This window comes from Tiliqua scincoides, chromosome 3, assembly GCF_035046505.1.
Source record: "Tiliqua scincoides isolate rTilSci1 chromosome 3, rTilSci1.hap2, whole genome shotgun sequence".
NCBI lineage: Eukaryota > Metazoa > Chordata > Lepidosauria > Squamata > Scincidae > Tiliqua > Tiliqua scincoides.
The window spans coordinates 62,395,059-62,410,232 of record NC_089823.1 but is presented as its reverse complement, the minus strand read 5'-3'; the positions used below and the strand labels follow the sequence as shown (position 1 = coordinate 62,410,232).

At 40.7% G+C, this 15,174-nt stretch overlaps 1 protein-coding gene across 4 annotated transcripts in view; it reads right to left on the bottom strand.

The window, feature by feature from the left end:
- TTC3 (tetratricopeptide repeat domain 3) overlaps positions 1-15,174 on the bottom strand; it is a 71,930-nt gene that overhangs the window by 28,806 nt on the left and 27,950 nt on the right. For all 4 annotated transcript variants that reach the window (XM_066621170.1, XM_066621171.1, XM_066621172.1 and 1 more), the window contains exons 20-29: positions 13,869-13,981; positions 12,162-12,288; positions 10,357-10,476; positions 10,091-10,192; positions 7,786-7,878; positions 5,967-6,028; positions 4,752-4,888; positions 4,347-4,664; positions 1,051-1,320; positions 175-221 (exon numbers count right to left, since the gene is read on the bottom strand). In XM_066621170.1, the coding sequence (XP_066477267.1) occupies positions 175-221; positions 1,051-1,320; positions 4,347-4,664; positions 4,752-4,888; positions 5,967-6,028; positions 7,786-7,878; positions 10,091-10,192; positions 10,357-10,476; positions 12,162-12,288; positions 13,869-13,981 (1,389 nt within the window). The remainder of the gene's footprint in view (positions 1-174; positions 222-1,050; positions 1,321-4,346; positions 4,665-4,751; positions 4,889-5,966; positions 6,029-7,785; positions 7,879-10,090; positions 10,193-10,356; positions 10,477-12,161; positions 12,289-13,868; positions 13,982-15,174) is intronic.

Genomic DNA, 15,174 nt, shown 5'->3' with positions numbered 1-15,174 from the left:
GTAAATGTTCTTGAAATCATGGAAATGAGAATATTTATGGAAGTCACTTGGCCCGTTTTGCCAATGATCATGCATTTTTCTAAAACCATAAGATTTACTTATGTAAATAGTCTCCCAAAGGTCGTATTCATGTTACAATTTCAAGAAAGATTAACAAAAGAAACCCAAACTTACTGAAGTAGTTTCAATGTCTTGCTTCTTTAATACAGTAAAAGGATTATCTATTTAAAAATAAACGTAAATATTTTTTTTAAAATGTAAGATGGAAGCACATAAATAATTTCAAAAGCCCCACCCCACCCCCAAAAATATTGCTCTAAGTTAGGGAAAATACCCAGCCCTCTTACACTGGTGCTTAAAATTATGCTATAAAGGTATCTAATACTGCCATTAAAATAATTATATCACTTTGAGATTTGATAAGAGGACAGAATTCTTCCAACAAAATACAAATGATCACTTCAACCTAATAAGTCCTAAGGCCCTGACCAAGAGTAAGGTGGTCAAGCCTAGGGCCTGACTAGAAATTCAACATGACAAGTTAGTCATGAATGCACTACACTGAATTCAAAAACAATTTATATCCAACAAGCTAAACAACAGATCAGTTACTACGTAATGCTTACAAGTTACTATATTTTAGCTTGCTCACTTACTTGAAGCCCATCCCCCTGGAAGTTTCTGGTGATCCAGAAACAGTACCCTCACCTAAACGAAGAATATGATTTGGGCTAAAATTTTGCATATCATTTTCTGTGTGGGCTGAACATTCTGCACTGCTCACCCAGTCCTAAACAGTGAATCCCAGTTCACTTTTCTCACAACCACAAGAAGTCATGCCCTTTTCCTCTCAAGGAAGCAGTCTATGCGTCTACATAAGAAGCTAAACCTAAAACCTCTTTTACAAACATACATCAGCTTCTCCTTCCTCTTCAAGATGGACACCAGACTCCTGGGAATTTATTCTGGCATAGAATGCATAAATAAGTATCAGGCAGATGACAGACAGACATGCACACGTATCACAGGTGTTCATCTTAGCACACTTACCCATTTTATCAAAATATTCATCTAAAGGTTGATGAAACAATGGAAAATTCTCTCTGTTCTCTTCTAATAGCCATAGAAAACAACGAAATTCCATGAGTGATAAGCCTTCAAAGTAGTCTAGCTTTTCATTCACATCTTCAGATAAGCAGGTGAACATACTGTTTAATTTAATGCCATATTTCTCATTCCAAAGAACTGCTACCAAACTAAGCTCAAGTTCTAAAACATAATGTCCATAATGGTGAAGAAATATTTCCGAAGCTTTTAAACCTGCAAAACAAAAATTTAAGCAGAATAATTGAACTCATATAAAACAAACTGCTGTAATTTATATAGGTAGAAAAGGCATTCTATACTGTGTAAAGATGAATATCTTAACAGATGTTTCAAAGAGACTTTCATACAGATGCACATTTTATGGTTTGGATTAGACTGCAAACCTATACACCAGTGGTTCTCACACATTTAGCACCTGGACCCACTTTTTAGAAAGAGAATCTGTCCAGGACCCACCAGAAGTGATGTCATGACCAGAAGTGACATCATCAAGCAGAAAATTTTTTTAGAATCCTAGGCTGCAATCCTACCTACACTTATCCAGGAGTAATTCCCATTTACTATCATTATTAAAAGAATATACAGAGTAGCTTGTTAAAAGTACAGTTCTGTAACTTTCCACAAATGCAGTCACATACCATGGGAGCATCAAGTCTAATATACTAAAAACAAAATATTGAAATGAATGGGGACCCACCTGAAATTGGCTCGCAACCCACCTGGTGGCTCGCAACCCACAGTTTGAGAAACACTGCTATACACACTTTCCTGAGAGTAAGCTCCACTGAATTCAGTGAACTTACTTCTGAGTAAACATGCACAAGACTACAATGTTAAGATACAATAATCTATCAACAATATCTGTGATCAACTGTCTTTAAATTATTCTTCAGCATGGCATCAGACAAAGATACCAATCCCAAACATATTCCATCTGCATATACCCAATCCCTCCCAAAAATTGTTTCTGTTTCAGGGGAGCCTCCTCCATAATGACTTAAGAGTCTGGCATAAATACATACAGAAGATACACATTCAACTCAGGCAGCAGGATTTCTGGATACAAACCATTAGCAGACATCTAATCATATTAAGATCTACAGCAATTCTTCTAAGAAACTGTAAAGTATGTCCTTAGGAAAACTATATGGGAAACTACACTGCTCAAAACAATAAAGGGAACACTTAAACAACACAATGTCACTCCAAGTCAATCACACTTCTGTGAAATCAAACTGTCCTCCTAGGAAGCCACACCGATTGGCAATCAAGTTCACATGCTGTTGCACAAATGGGAGTAGACAACAGGTGGAAATCATAGGCAAGTAACAAGACACCCCCAATAAAGGAGTGGTTTTGCAGGGGTGACCACAGACCACTTCGCAGTCCCTATGCTTTCTGGCTGATGTTTGGGTGACCTTTGAATGCTGGCAGTGCTGTCACTCTAGTGGCAGCATGAGGCAGAGTCTGCAACCCACACAAGTGGCTCAGGTAGTGCAGCTCATCCAGGATGGCACATTAATGCGAGCTGTGGCAAGAAGGTTTGCTGTGTCTGTCAGTGTAGTTTCCAAAGCATGGAGGCGCTATCAGGAGACAGGCCAGTACACCAGGAGACGTGGAGGAGGCTGTAGGAGGGCAAAAACCCAGCATCAGGACCACTACCTCCGCCTTCATGCCAGGAGGAACAGGAGGAGCACTGCCAGAGCCCTGCAAAATGACCTCCAGCAGGCCACAAATGTGCATGTGTCTGCTCAAACGGTCAGAAACAGACTCCATGAGGGTGGTATGAGGGCCTGACGTCCACAGGTGGGGGTTGTGCTGACAGCCCGACACCGTGCAGGACGTTTGGCATTTGCCAGAGAACACCAAGATTGGCAACCTCGCCACTGGCACCCTGTGCTCTTCACAGATGAAAGCAGGTTCACACTGAGCACATGTGTCAGACGTGACAGAGTCTGGAGACGGCAGGGAGAGCGTTCTGCTGCCTGCAACATCCTCCAGCATGACCGGTTTGGCAGTGGGTCAGTAATGGTGTGGGGCATTTCTTTGGGGGGCCGCACAGCCCTCCATGTGCTCGCCAGAGGTAGCCTGACTGCCATTAGGTACCGAGATGAGATCCTCAGACCCCTTGTGAGACCATATGCTGGCGCGGTTGGCCCTGGGTTCCTCCTAATGCAGGACAATGCTAGACCTCATGTGGCTGGAGTGTGTCAGCAGTTCCTGCAAGATGAAGGCATTGATGCTATGGACTGGCCCACCCATTCCCCAGACCTGAATCCAATTGAGCACATCTGGGACATCATGTCTCGCTCCATCCACCAGCGCCACGTTGCACCACAGACTGTCCAGGAGTTGGCGGATGCTTTAGTCCAGGTCTGGGAGGCGATCCCTCAGGAGACTATCCACCACCTCATCAGGAGCATGCCCAGGCATTGTAGAGAGGTCATACAGGCATGTGGAGGCCACACACACTACTGAGCCTCATTTTGACTTGCTTTATGGACATTACATCGAAGTTGGATCAGCCTGTAATGTGTTTTTCCACTTCAATTTTGAGTATGACACCAAACCCAGACCTCCATGGGTTAATAAATGTGATTTCCATTGATGATTGTTGTGTGATTTTGTTGTCAGCACATTCTACTATGTCAGGAACAAAGTATTTAATAGGCATATTTCGTTCATTCAGATCTCGGCTGTGTTGTATAAGTGTTCCCTTTATTGTTTTGAGCAGTGTATTACTGCTTATATTTACTATTTGTCCAAAATTTGCTTGCAAAAATATTGGACAGAGTCATAACTACCTACAATGGATGACTGGACTCGAAATCTATGGCACCCCAAATCAATCAAGTTTACACACCACACAGTGAATGCCACTGGTAAGGCAAGATTCTCTCAGGTGATTCACTCTTCAACAGCACCCCTTTATTATAGACTGGAATAGACTTGGGTTATTCCCAAACTAGAATATTGCTTGTGAAATGAAGTGCTAGAGAACAACAACTGAGGGGGAATAGCCAGACATATCACCAACAGTTTGGTGTTAACTTCACACTGAGACTGTTCAGATATATTTCAATTTATACTACATTCTATTTTAAAAAGTCATTAAAATTTAAATTTAAATGTTTGGACCATAATGTACTAGAGTACACAGTAACCATTAAAGAGTAAAATTATTGAACTGCTTTCCCTAAAGTTTAAATTCTCATATAGTCAAAGAAAATATGGCCTACCGTTACTGTCAAGATTTTTCATCCAGTCATGTAGTTTGGGATCCACTTCGTCAAGCTCACTTAAAACATGAACAAAAATCCTTGTCTTCACTCTACTTTTTTTCTGAATTAAGTAGTTTATGAGCTGTTCCATTATTTCACTTGATGAAATGCTACTTGTAGAATACACTGCGTAATCCTCTTCACTAATTACCCACCATGAAAGCAACTCATTAAGAAGTTTGAAGGCATCGTGTACACCTGTCTTTATTTTCTCAGAATTCTGTATAATATGCTGCAAAACTGCATCTCCAGCAAATAACCATTTCTGAACACTTCCTAAAATGAAATAAATACAATTACTATCAGCCTCCAGGGACATGTACAACACTATATATATAATAATTTTTAAGGGGATTTATATACCTTTATGACCATCATATTTTGGTGCACTGTTTCCTCTTTGAGATTCTTCAGTACAGTCCTTTGTGGAGTGTGTGGCTACTTCTCTCATGTATTTTCTCTTTAATTTTTTTCGTTGTTTCATTTGTAGGTTCCTAGAACTGATAAGACAATTGTGAAGCCCCAAAATAAGTTTTTTAAAAACCAGCACATAAAATTTCTCCACCAAAGCTACCAACGTTTCAGAGACATTAAGCATTTGAGAAACAACCAAATAATATGAATGTGCCCTTGAATGAACCAACTCCTCCATAAGGGAACTTCATACATGAGTATATAGGTACCACGATTTGCACAATCCCAGGGGCTCTTCAAATGACTGTATGTGAGCGGCCACATATACAGCTCCCATATGTATATATGATCATAGAAACTGCATCTCTGCATGAGCATACACCAAACATGAATTTAGCATCAATGCCACATGCTCCTGAGGATCGCACATGGTGGCCATTATTGAACATGAACTGGTCTTCAAGAATCAAAACAAACCTTCAGTTTTACACTTGAATACAGTAGAACATGAAGCTTGGTTAAGATCTTCCGTAACCAAGGACACTACAATGCAGCTTAGCTAGATAAAATTATTGCACTATGAATAAGTGAACTTAAGTCAGTGGTTCCCAAACCAAAGGTCATGAACCAAACAAGGGCTGTGGGAAGCAGCATTCCCTGTAAGTTGCGCACACAGCTGGAAGCCCTTTGTGGCTTCCTTCTCAGTACTTAGAACGTTTTTATCATCATGATGTATCAATTCCACAGGTTGCCCAATTGGGAGAAAAAACTGTATTTAGGGTTGTAGTCAAAAAAGTTTGGCAAACACTAACATAAGTGAAAATACATACCCAATTAAAAATAGAATTTAAAACTAAGGGTGAGACCCATCCCTTGAAATTCATTAAGCCAACTACAATGCAAAGCTGAACACAAACACGACCAGCCATTTCCTCAAACGTGACATTCCAAAGCCTTGCAGTCCTTGCAGGGATCACTCATGTTTGAGGCTCATGTTGCAAGATGGCTGCTGGATCATTCTATGAGGAGCCCCCACGGGCCTCCCATTCCAGGAAACAGCATTTCAGCAAGAACACCCATCTTATCCCATTATAATCCCACCTCTCTTATCAACCAACAACACTAACAAGAAGACTGTATTACTTGGATAGTTTGGAAACTTACCTTGAGCATTTCTGTTTAACAATGGGTCTTGGTGGAGTCTTGATTTTTATTTTATGTTCAAACTAGAAAGGAGGAAAAAACAACAACAGAATAGAATACTACTTCCACTCACAGACGAATCTTCTAATGGCGGAAGCACTAGTTGGAATGTTATGCATAAAGAAAATCTATCTACACACTTAAAACAAATGTATGCATTACAGATTATAACCGGTTTCTTTTCATCGTCCATGTTTAAATCTACTTCTGTTCTGCGTTCCACTTTCAACCATGGGGTTCAACCTCAACCAAGGAGAAGTTCACTTTGAATTGGGAAGGGGGAGAGAAGGAACACCACTTCCATTGTTTGCTTCTCTTAACCATAGTTGGCACTACATGCAGACTAACTGCAATTAAGACTGCCCCAACCACGTCTGCGCTTTACAGATGCAAGGGAAAACCTTTTAATTTCAACAATCGTTTCATTACTTTTATATAGCTAATTGTTTAATTACTACTTTTCCGTTTTACCGGATTATTTTATAGTTTGCCTTAGGTTTTATTTTATATGAAAGTTAACTGTCTCAAACTGGGGTAGGATGAGCTATAGAAATTCTAAACATAAAATACTGAATTTTTTTTTCAAAAAAGCAATACTTTCTCGAATCATGGTGTCATGAATATGTACATGTTAGGCCTAGGATGGCAGTAGAAGCCTGAACCACACCAAGAGAATGGAACTGAGAAGTTGCTAGCAGTTCCTAGCTGCAAGAATGTGAGTAAATAAACAAAAAGATTGTTGTCTCTCCTTTGCTGGCCAGAAAGGACAGGTAACAAGAATTACAATGCATTGGAATGTTTAGCACCTTAGTAGACAGAGAGGCGCCTGATCAAATGTGATGGAGTGCAGCTGTGGATCTTTGGTTGGGAGGGGTAAAGAACTATGAGGGGCTAGCAACCAGGCTAACTTCGGGAAGGTTCTGTTCTCAAAAGTTTCTGATTGGACAGTCTAAACAGTATGAAGTCACCTCAGTACTATTAGCATGAGAAGTATAATAATGAGTGCCCAAGGGGTGTGTCCGGTTCTTTCTTGGACAGAATTTTTGGGTGCAACATCCTGCACACTTTTGAGCTCCATTGTCCACCATGGGCACGTGGCCTCATAGGTAGCCCTGGAGCTAAGAGATCTACAAGAGTAACTGACCCAGGTGAGAGATAGGGATTAATAGAGAAAGCCAGTTAGCTTTATTATTTTATTGCTGATATGTTTCCTAGATGTTCATGCCTCCAGCATTTGCTGACTTACTATAACCTTATGTAACCTTATGTACTTAATAAACTAAAATATCTTTTACTAAGCTGTTCCATTGTCTGTTGGGGACAAGGGTTCAGAATCCTGTCTAGCCGTTCAGCAAGCTACCAAATGCTCATTGAGATCTAGTAACTTGAGGACTGAAGCTCTAATTGGAGAAAGAGCTCAGTGCCTGCAAGGGATAGAATTAAGCCTAGAGGGTCTCAGTGTCCCTGGACTGAGGCACTGGCACATACAGGGTGGTGGCAGTACTACTGAGCAGAGGGGCCTTGAGGGCTTTAGGGTTCGAGAACCAAGGACTCTGAGCACCCCAAACCCCCCTAAGTTTACGACACATGGGAATCTGGATTACAATCCTATACACACTTTCCTAAGAGTAAGCCCCACTGAACACAGTGAGACTTGCTTCTGAGTATACATGAATAGGATTGTCTTGTTGGAGGAACGCCAAATGCCAGAATTTAACTTAACACAGTGTCACTGGTTCTATCTTCAGAATAACATGGATGAAGAACAATTCATTCTTACCTCACATTTGAGAATACCAGATGCACTGAAGACTACAATTTTAGAAATTAGACCTCTACAATCTGGAGTAAAACACAGCTCTTGAAGAAAATCCTATGGATGTCAGCAGAAAACAACATGCCTGTGACTTCACTGTAAATACAACTGACTGTACATTTTATTTTCAAAAATGGGATTTAAATATTGGCTAAATAGCCACATTATACATTCATCATTTTGTTTATAAAAAAACTTGTTCTTTTAAGTTTTGATTATCAACTTCAGAACAATTGTATCCAAACTGAAGAGGAAAGTCCTACATTAATGGCAAAATACATAATTTTTAATTTATGAGCTCAGAATGTTTCATTTCTGACTTAGAGCAGAAAATCCACCTTTATTTTTCTCATAAAAAGCACCGACGACTTTAAATTTTGTAAACATATTAAATTAATTCAATGCTCAGAAGCATCTTTACTTACACACACTAGGTAAGACACACACTACGTTGAGAGCAGTGTTTCTCAACCAGTGGTACAGGTACCACCAGTGGTACTTGATTCGGTGTCTGGTGGTACTTGCAGGACCCCTGGATCCCTGCCACCCAGCAGCAAGACCAGGCACGGGACACAACCAACAGTGGTAGGAGGCTTGGCTCAGTGCGCAGAGCTCCAAAGCATGCTTTTATGTGCTTGTAAAAGCCCTCCTGTTTGTTGTGTCACATCTGGCCAACAAATCCAGAAATGGCGATGATGTTATCGCCAATTACTGCAGGTGGTACTTCGAATAGATGGACCATGTGAAGTTTTATAGCAGAGGATAAACCTTCAGGAACGCTGTGCTAGATTATCTAGAACAGGGATTTTAACCACTGTGCCATGACACACTGGTGTGCTGCAAATTGTCTGCAGGTATGCCACAAGCGTTTGGGGGAGGGTCGTATATTAGTAGGACCACGGGGGATGGGAACCCCTGGCCAGCAGTGTGGTGTGCCTTGTAAAAAAACTGAATAGTGCGCCTTGACAATTTTAGCACCTTGTCAGTGTGCCATGAGATGAAAAAGTTTCAAAATCGCTAATCTAGAAGATGCCATGTAATATATCTGTAAATGAAGAGTGGGAGAGCGGCACAGCACTTTCCACTACAATTTTACACAAAGGAATGACTCTTGTTTACTGGCATTCTTCTATCCAGTATTCATTTGTTATTCAGTACACAATTCTGATTATGACACATTCACAGGCCCTTCTGTATTTACTCCCAGGAACTAACTGCAGCAAATAGTTTGAAACACCGGCCTTATTTTTCTTGAAAGAACCAAATTTAGCAGCTAATTTCATGACAGCAGATATTAAAACCAGATATTTGTTAAAATGGGAACTCCATAAGCAAGAGAGGATAGCATGCTTCTCTTCCACCATTTCTCTCCCAGAATACTGGGTGCAAGGGAGCAACGGTGGGAGAGAAATATACCTTTCTCTCCTATTTGTGGTCTTCCCAGAAACATCTTGTGGGCCATTGAGAGGGAGATTCCTGGACTAGATGGGCCTTTGGCCTGACCCAGCAGGGCTCTTCTTATGTTCTTAACCTCAAATTGGGTGCTCAAATAACCAAACTCTGTGGACTAACTACCATCAGAACAAACTGAGAGACTATCAGGAGGCAGGAGGTCTGGCTCAGTTGGTAGAGCAGCCGCCTTGTATGCCTGAAGATCTGAGGCTGCCAGTTCAAAAACAACCGAAAGTATCCGAGAACTGACGACACGCTGATATACTAATGAGCTGATCCTCGGTGGCAGAGAGGAGTTGCCATCAAGTGGAGCGTGGGAGGCGAAGGGCCAGAGAGAGGCCAGGCCAGGAAGGAATCCAGCTGGAACAAGGCGTTCTATGAAAGACTAGAACTATTTAACTGTAAAAATCCCTACAGGGGTTTGGAACAGCCTGCCTATGTAAACCACCTTGGATTAAAGTCTGAGGAGAAATCTGACGACCAAGAAAGACGGTTTATAAATACCTGTATCATCATCATCATCATCATCACCACATCTCCTATAAGAAATTAAAACTCTTTCCCCAGGCTTGGCTTCCTGTTACATTCTTTGAATGGCAAAACCCTACATGACTCAGATTCTAACATTTTCTCTTCTTGTGTTTACTCTGCAGAACTAGAACAAAGTATGTTCTTCAACAATGCAGCAAATATCCTAAACATGCACTACTCTGCATTTCTATCTCTCGCTTGTTCTTCAATGCAAAAATTGGTATCTTATGCAAAGGCACTCAACACCACACTAACCAGTGCTTCCTCATTAAAAGCTGAATGTTACCTTGTCATTTTTATCATTGTATCTTGTTGTTTTCAACTTCTTCCAACAGCTCACATGAAACTCCACTGTACACTTTTCACAACACTTAACACGTATAAAACCCTGAAATTTGGAGACCAAAGGAATGTGAGAGCTCTGAAAACAAAAAGCTACTACTGTATAGCAATAATAGCTATTGCTAATAAACATGGGTTTTCACAAGTCTCTTAAGGCTATGTCAATACTTTGCAAGATTTTTTTTTTTTTTTGCAACCCTTCACATTTACCTTAAAGTCTGGATCACTAAAATATATTTCCATTTTACGTGCTTGGCACTGCTGGTAGCGACAAACTGCATCTGGATTTGGATAAAACTTGCATTCAGTAATACGATCCTCCAACATATCCTGTAAACAAGCAAAATCCAAGGTAAACACTGTACTCTTAAACTTTTTAAAATCATACAACACTGAACACTGTAATTTCTCTTTATTTTTCCCCCTCTTTAGAAGGAAAATCTGTCTTCTATTCTTTCTACTCCTAATTGCTCTGACTAGACAACTATCACACGTATGACACACTCCACCCACATGGTATCAGGCTTTCTAACATTATCACAGTAAGGTAGGAAAAATTATTATTATTATTATTATTATTACTAACAGGATTTATATACCGCTTTTCAACTAAAAGTTCACAAAGCGGTTTACAGAGAAAATCAAATAACTAAATGGCTCCCTGTCCCAAAAGGGCTCACAAACTAAAAAGATGCAAATGAATACCAGCAGACAGCCACTAGAACAGACAGTGCTGGGGTGAGGTGGGCCAGTTACTCTCCCCTTGCTAAAAAAAGGAGCACCCACTTGAAAAAGTGCCTCTTACCCAATTAGCAGGAAAAAGCCACAGGAAAATGCCTGCCTTAGTGGTGACACATGAAGGGATATTTAAAGCAGTCTTCTCCACTTATGTTGGCACAGATCTGTTGATCTTGATTGTTATATATTTAAGACAGCTCAGGTTTTCCATGATTTTTCGGCATAACCAACACAGCTCCAATTCAGCAAAAGGCAATTCATGTGAAACTTTCTACCACCAGTGGTCATATTGCATTCTAGGTAAGGCACAAGAGACTCCACTCTCCCAAATAGCCCCTGTTCACAACTGAGAGATACTTTTGTAGAGACTGGAGGCCCAATCCTATCCAATTTTCCAGTACTGGTGCACCTGTGCCAATGGGGCATACACTGCATCCTATGGTGGGGAGGCAGTCACAGAGGCCTCCTCAAGGTACGGGAACATTTGTTCCCTTACCATGGGGCTGCACTGCGGCTGGAAAATTGGATAGGATTGGGTCCTGGGTTTCCAGCAACTACAGAGATAGAATGTATTCATGCATTGAGTGCATGCCTCCAGCAACCTAGGAGATGAGCAACCACCCCAATATGTCACAGACAGGCCCTCAAGTCAGAGGCAAAACTAAAGCAGGGCTGTGAGAAGAACAGCAGCAATGGAACCTTTCCTTTTTAAAGGTGGCATCCATAAGGAGTTCACTCACCAAACAGAAGTTCACTCAGTGAACAGAGGAAAGCACTTCACTTACAGGCAGGGTCCTTGCAAGAGTGGAACACTTCTTCTATTCATGGCAGAAGCTCCAGATCATGAAGAAGTGAAAGTCAGGATGGCACCCTATGTCTGCCACTACTGTGACTTGGACGGATCCAGGTCAGCATTTTGGGGCAATCAATACTTTTGCACAACTTGAGGTTAGGCAGAGTGCTAGCAACCTCACCCTATATAAGTAGCTAAATCAATTGGTTGGGGAGACAAGAAAAATGTCTTTGAAAACCAAAGAGACAGAATAACCTGGATACCTCCAAGGAAGAGACGCAGCATCTAGAAATCCTACCATCTAAAGTGGATGGAGACCATCAATCATACAAAGATGCCAGCATCTACGCAAGCAAGAAGTGCAAGTTTTTCTGCTTTCCTAAATTTCCTCTTGATGCAATCCATGATTAAGTCTCAATTAATCCCTGACAGGCAACAGGCAAGTGGCCTACTGTCAGTTTTATTTTCAAGACAGCACACTCACCTGCAATTTCTCTGTCCGAGTCTCTTCAATAACTAGTGATGTTGTAGGCCAGGTTAATACACCAGGCACAATCTTATGACTGATCATGATCTTTGATTTCATGAATTGGTCCATAGCTTCCAAAAATCTATATTATAAAGAAAAAAAAAACTTAAGTGGTACATCACATTCTCTTTTATCCAAGTGTCCCCAACATAGACTTATGTCATATTTTGGAACTCAAAGCAGATGAATATTATTCCAATCCCCCCCCCCCCAAAAGTTTAATAGTATGAACACAGAAAGTAAAAGACTGTGGCTAGTTATAGCTAATCACTTTTCTGCCTTTCTAACGAGGGGAACACTCCACTTCAAACTCTCCCCTTCCTAACACAGCAGAGAGCCAATTTGTTCTCCCCTTGCCAACATAAAAGTCCACGTTGCTACCGTTACCACTTTGGCAGTCTCAAAAGTTTCTAACCTGGCACCCTAACCCATCAAGTTATTCTTCCCCTGCCACTAGTCTCTAGCTTACCAGGGCCTCACTCTATTTTGAGTAATCCTGCCCTAAGTTCTGACAGAGTGTCAATCAGAGACAACAAATCTCAAACAAAATTGGATATATTTGCAAAGGGCACTTTGGCAGCAATCTTTCACTCAAATAGACCAGCAGCACAATTCAGTAGTGATACAGTTCAGTGCTTTGAGCTCCACCTTACACAATGAATGGCTAGGAACTTGCCCTTACATGTATTTTTGAGCTGCTTAACTACTCTTTTGATAACACCCAAGTCAGAGGGAATTTCAAACTAAACTGCCTTCTCACGCTTAAAAAAAAAATTAAACAGTTTTGGATAGACGCCTGCAGTCTGAATTGTATCCAATTTCACAAAAAAAAACAAAAACTGTTTTTAACCTCTGTTCATGACAACTACTCTGTTTCATCAATTCTCTTTCCCCCCTGAACTATCTTCCTTGGACCAAGTAGGCAAACTTAAAGCATTCTCCTATAAGTCATCAAGAGAAATAGTCCATTCACTTGCTTTGCAAAAAGTAACCACGGAAAGCAAATGAGAAGTAATGAGAAGTATTGTAGCACTGAACTAATGGAGTAATGATGGAATCATCACTACTTAGGGGAAAAGCAAGACTAAGCAAGGCAAGATAAGCAAATTTGGAAGCTTCTCCAGTACAGGCTATTAGTATGTATATCATGGACTTGAGCATGCTTCTTTCTTTCAGGGGCTTATACAGATAGAAGGCAATTTGACTAGGAATTTTCCTAATGAAAAAGGCCCCAAGAAATCAGATGCAACTGTCCAGGATGCACCTTTCATGTTCAATCAAAGAGTATTGACATGTTTAAATCTTTCATTAGGCACATAAGTTCATAAGAATGAGTGGAGTTAAAGAGAATCGATGGTGGGAAAAACACCTCCCCGTAAGGACCACTATCAGTAGACAGCTAAACAAATACACCTCTGCATTTCTCTGATTTTACACTCATGGAACAAATTAGCTCTTCCCAGAACATGCTTCCCTCTCTTTCCCCCATCATCAACTACTTTTTCTAGTGCTTCACAGTAATCAAACAAACTAATCTAGCAGGTTCAAATATTACACAAGATATTTAAAAGATCAGCTGGTTAAAGAACATTCAATACCCTTACTTAGGGAAATTATATCTTTTTTTAAGAAGCAAAAATTCAACATACATGTACTACTCACCTGTTTTGCCTCAAATATACTCTTCCAATTCCATAATGTGCTAAGCAATTAAATTTCACTTTCTCATACTGCTCAGTGATCTTATGAAATTGGTCTTCAGCTTTGGTTAGTTCCTATGAAATAAATTAAACAGTTTGACAATCATTTTAAATACACACACCTTTCACATTTATCTACTTAAGATGATCCAAAGATGACCTGAAGAAGGATCACTCAAGTTAATTTCATGCCTCCTGAAAGTGCCCCATTCATCCATCCTCTTATCAACTAGCTTCTTCAACAAGGCTTTATGCTTCCTACTCCATATATATGAAATGAACAAATTCTAAAGAGGAAAAAAAAACACCACCATGTTTTCCTATGTAGGTGATTTTTGCTCAGCTTATATCAATACAAATCATACATTTTTAAAACTATAAGTACAGATTCTTATGGCATGCGTGTTTGTATTTAGCAGACATTTTATCCTATATAAGCATTTCAATAAGATATTGGTACTGTCTCTGAAAACAGCAAATCTATAACATTATACAACATTTACAGTAGTTATTGCAGTGTAGTAGTTAGACTAGGACCCTGAGACCCCCAGATTCAATTCCCTACTGAGACACGAATCTCAAGTGGCTAAACTCTGGAAAGTCATCTCTCAGTTTAACCTACTGTACAGGGTTGTTGAAAAGATAAATGGGAGAGAGAATGATGTGTGCTGCCCTGAATTGCTTGAGCAAAGGGCTGGATAGAAATGCAGTAATTGAATAGCTATTTTCTACAAATACACTAAGTCAGCAGTTCTCAAACTTTCACAGAGAGTTTGAGTAAGTGTGTCCAGGAGTGGAGGGAAGGTAACAACATGACACACTAAACCACACCGCTTTGGAGGGGCGCAGGGGCTTGAGCCTGCAGCAGCCTCCCAGGGGCGCAGGGAGCCCCTGCGCCAGCCTCCACAGGGCTGCCCACGCTGTGGAGACCCTCAAAATTGCAAGCATGACCACTTCTGGTTTTGCATTCACAGCTTCCACGGGCCTCAGAAAGGTCTCTGGAGGACCTAAAAAGGCACTTCCGATTTTCACCCCAAAACAGGAATTGCCCTTCTAGGACCTCTAGAGACCATTTTGAGGTCCATGGAGGCTGTGGCAGCCTCCACAGGCCTCAGAACAACTCCAGGCACAACCAGGGAAAGGCTCCGGTCACGTTCAGAGCTTGATGGACCCAAATTTTGTGTGACTTTGTTTCATGCAAAATTTGGTATTCACAAGGTTCCACGAATGGAACCCTTGCAGATAATGAGGGTCCACTGTATTGCTAA